This window comes from Aquarana catesbeiana, linkage group LG13, assembly GCF_042186555.1.
Source record: "Aquarana catesbeiana isolate 2022-GZ linkage group LG13, ASM4218655v1, whole genome shotgun sequence".
Lineage (NCBI taxonomy): Eukaryota > Metazoa > Chordata > Amphibia > Anura > Ranidae > Aquarana > Aquarana catesbeiana.
The window spans coordinates 193,058,853-193,060,436 of NC_133336.1; the positions used below are offsets into that span (position 1 = coordinate 193,058,853).

At 46.0% G+C, this 1,584-nt stretch overlaps 1 protein-coding gene across 1 annotated transcript in view; it reads left to right on the top strand.

Moving 5' to 3' along the window:
• Positions 1 to 740: 740 nt before the first annotated feature.
• LOC141116639 (hemicentin-1-like) overlaps positions 741 to 1,584 on the top strand; it is a 198,634-nt gene continuing 197,790 nt past the window's right edge. Inside the window, exon 1 of the mRNA XM_073609031.1 lies at positions 741 to 756. Within this exon, the coding sequence (XP_073465132.1) occupies positions 741 to 756 (16 nt within the window). The remainder of the gene's footprint in view (positions 757 to 1,584) is intronic.

Sequence of the window (1,584 nt, forward strand, 5' to 3'; positions counted from 1 at the left end):
CAGTTGTGTGTTTAACCAATCATTTGTTCTGTACAATTCTTCCTTTAAGGAGGGTGTGATAAGGGGTGTGTTCTATGTTCACATACTTTGCTAATAGGTGTCCCTCATTCCCGTCTCAGAAAGTTAGGAGGTATGCCCACCGGTGATATAAATTCCCACCAGTGGTTTAATTTTGGGGTAAGTCTGGGTTCGGGGCTTGTCCTTTAGGTTCAGCCACACTCACAGGACATGCTGTGATTTCTGTGGAGGAGGACTGCTGTGTCTTTCAGTCTGTCGGGGGATCTAGAGATCAACCAAGAAGGAGAAGGCCATCTTTGGACTACTACCTTGTAAAGTTATGCCTGGGCAGCCAGCTAGTAATAGTTAGGGTTACTCTGAAGTTAATGTTCATCATGGACTGTAATGCTACAGACTTTTAAGTAGCATAATATCAACTGTTCTAAGTCTGAAGTTATTCAAAGTGGTGCATGTTGGTTCTGGCATATTCAAAGGACTAAGGTCAGTAAAGCACATAGGGGTATGAAGCAAAGCTACAACAAGCGATTAACTCAGCAAGTCAAGCCGGAGGTGTAATGCAGTTGTTTTGGGTAAAGGTCTAAAGCAAGTTACAGCCAGTCATGAAGCGTGGTAGCTGGTATAGATGGCGGGTCCTCCAGTAGCAAGGAAGTCAATGTTCTGGCTCCCTCTCCAGTGGTCGGATTCCATTAGCAACGGGAACCAAACCCACATTACAGAGATCCATGACCTGGTCACATGGTACAGGAAGGAAGGAGGGTCCATCCTCCTTTACTAGGTAGTGACATGGGACAGCAATTTTCAGGGGTACTCTGTAATTTTAGTACTGCACACAGTGACACAGCTCATCTCTAAGTCAGGGAACTGCCTAATTGTTTGTATCTCACATGACTGCATATTCCTTAGCTGCAAACATAAAATAGCAGAGGGGAGGCAGATCAAGGAACAACCCATACATTTAGGGGTTTCCCAGAGCTCTACATCCCAAGCCAAAAGAATATGAGTAGGTCCATAATTCTTGCACCTCTCTTTTCTTGCTCCCCCCTAAAAGGAAAGCTGCCAGAAGATGGAAAACCTCAGATTGCATTCCTGTATGCCTCGGTCCTTGCATTGCTTCCCATGACCAACTTTAGTCGGTAGACTCTCACCAGACTTTTTTTTATCCAGAGCACTTTTTCACTATCTATGGTACAACCCAGTCACTATTCTGATGACCTCCAGTGTCTACCTAGACACCTACACTGCCTACTATGCACTACAAGGGTCCCAATCCTAACCATGGCGTCATCTAGTGGCCAGTTTGAGGGAACTACACCTGTGCCACTACACTACAGCTCCTTCCCACAATGCTAGACATAGTAAAACAATTTACTCTCTGCTGTCAGTGGCGGCTGGTGGTAATTTTCTTTGGGGGGGGGGGGGGGTCGGCAAATAGTGCACCCACACGTGGAGGAGATTCAATGTGAAAATAGCGAATATTAATTCACTGTTGTCGCACAACTGGGTTGGCTTGGATGGCAGTGCTCTGCACCCCGAGCCCACCCTATTTTGAAGCCAATTAGAGCCTCT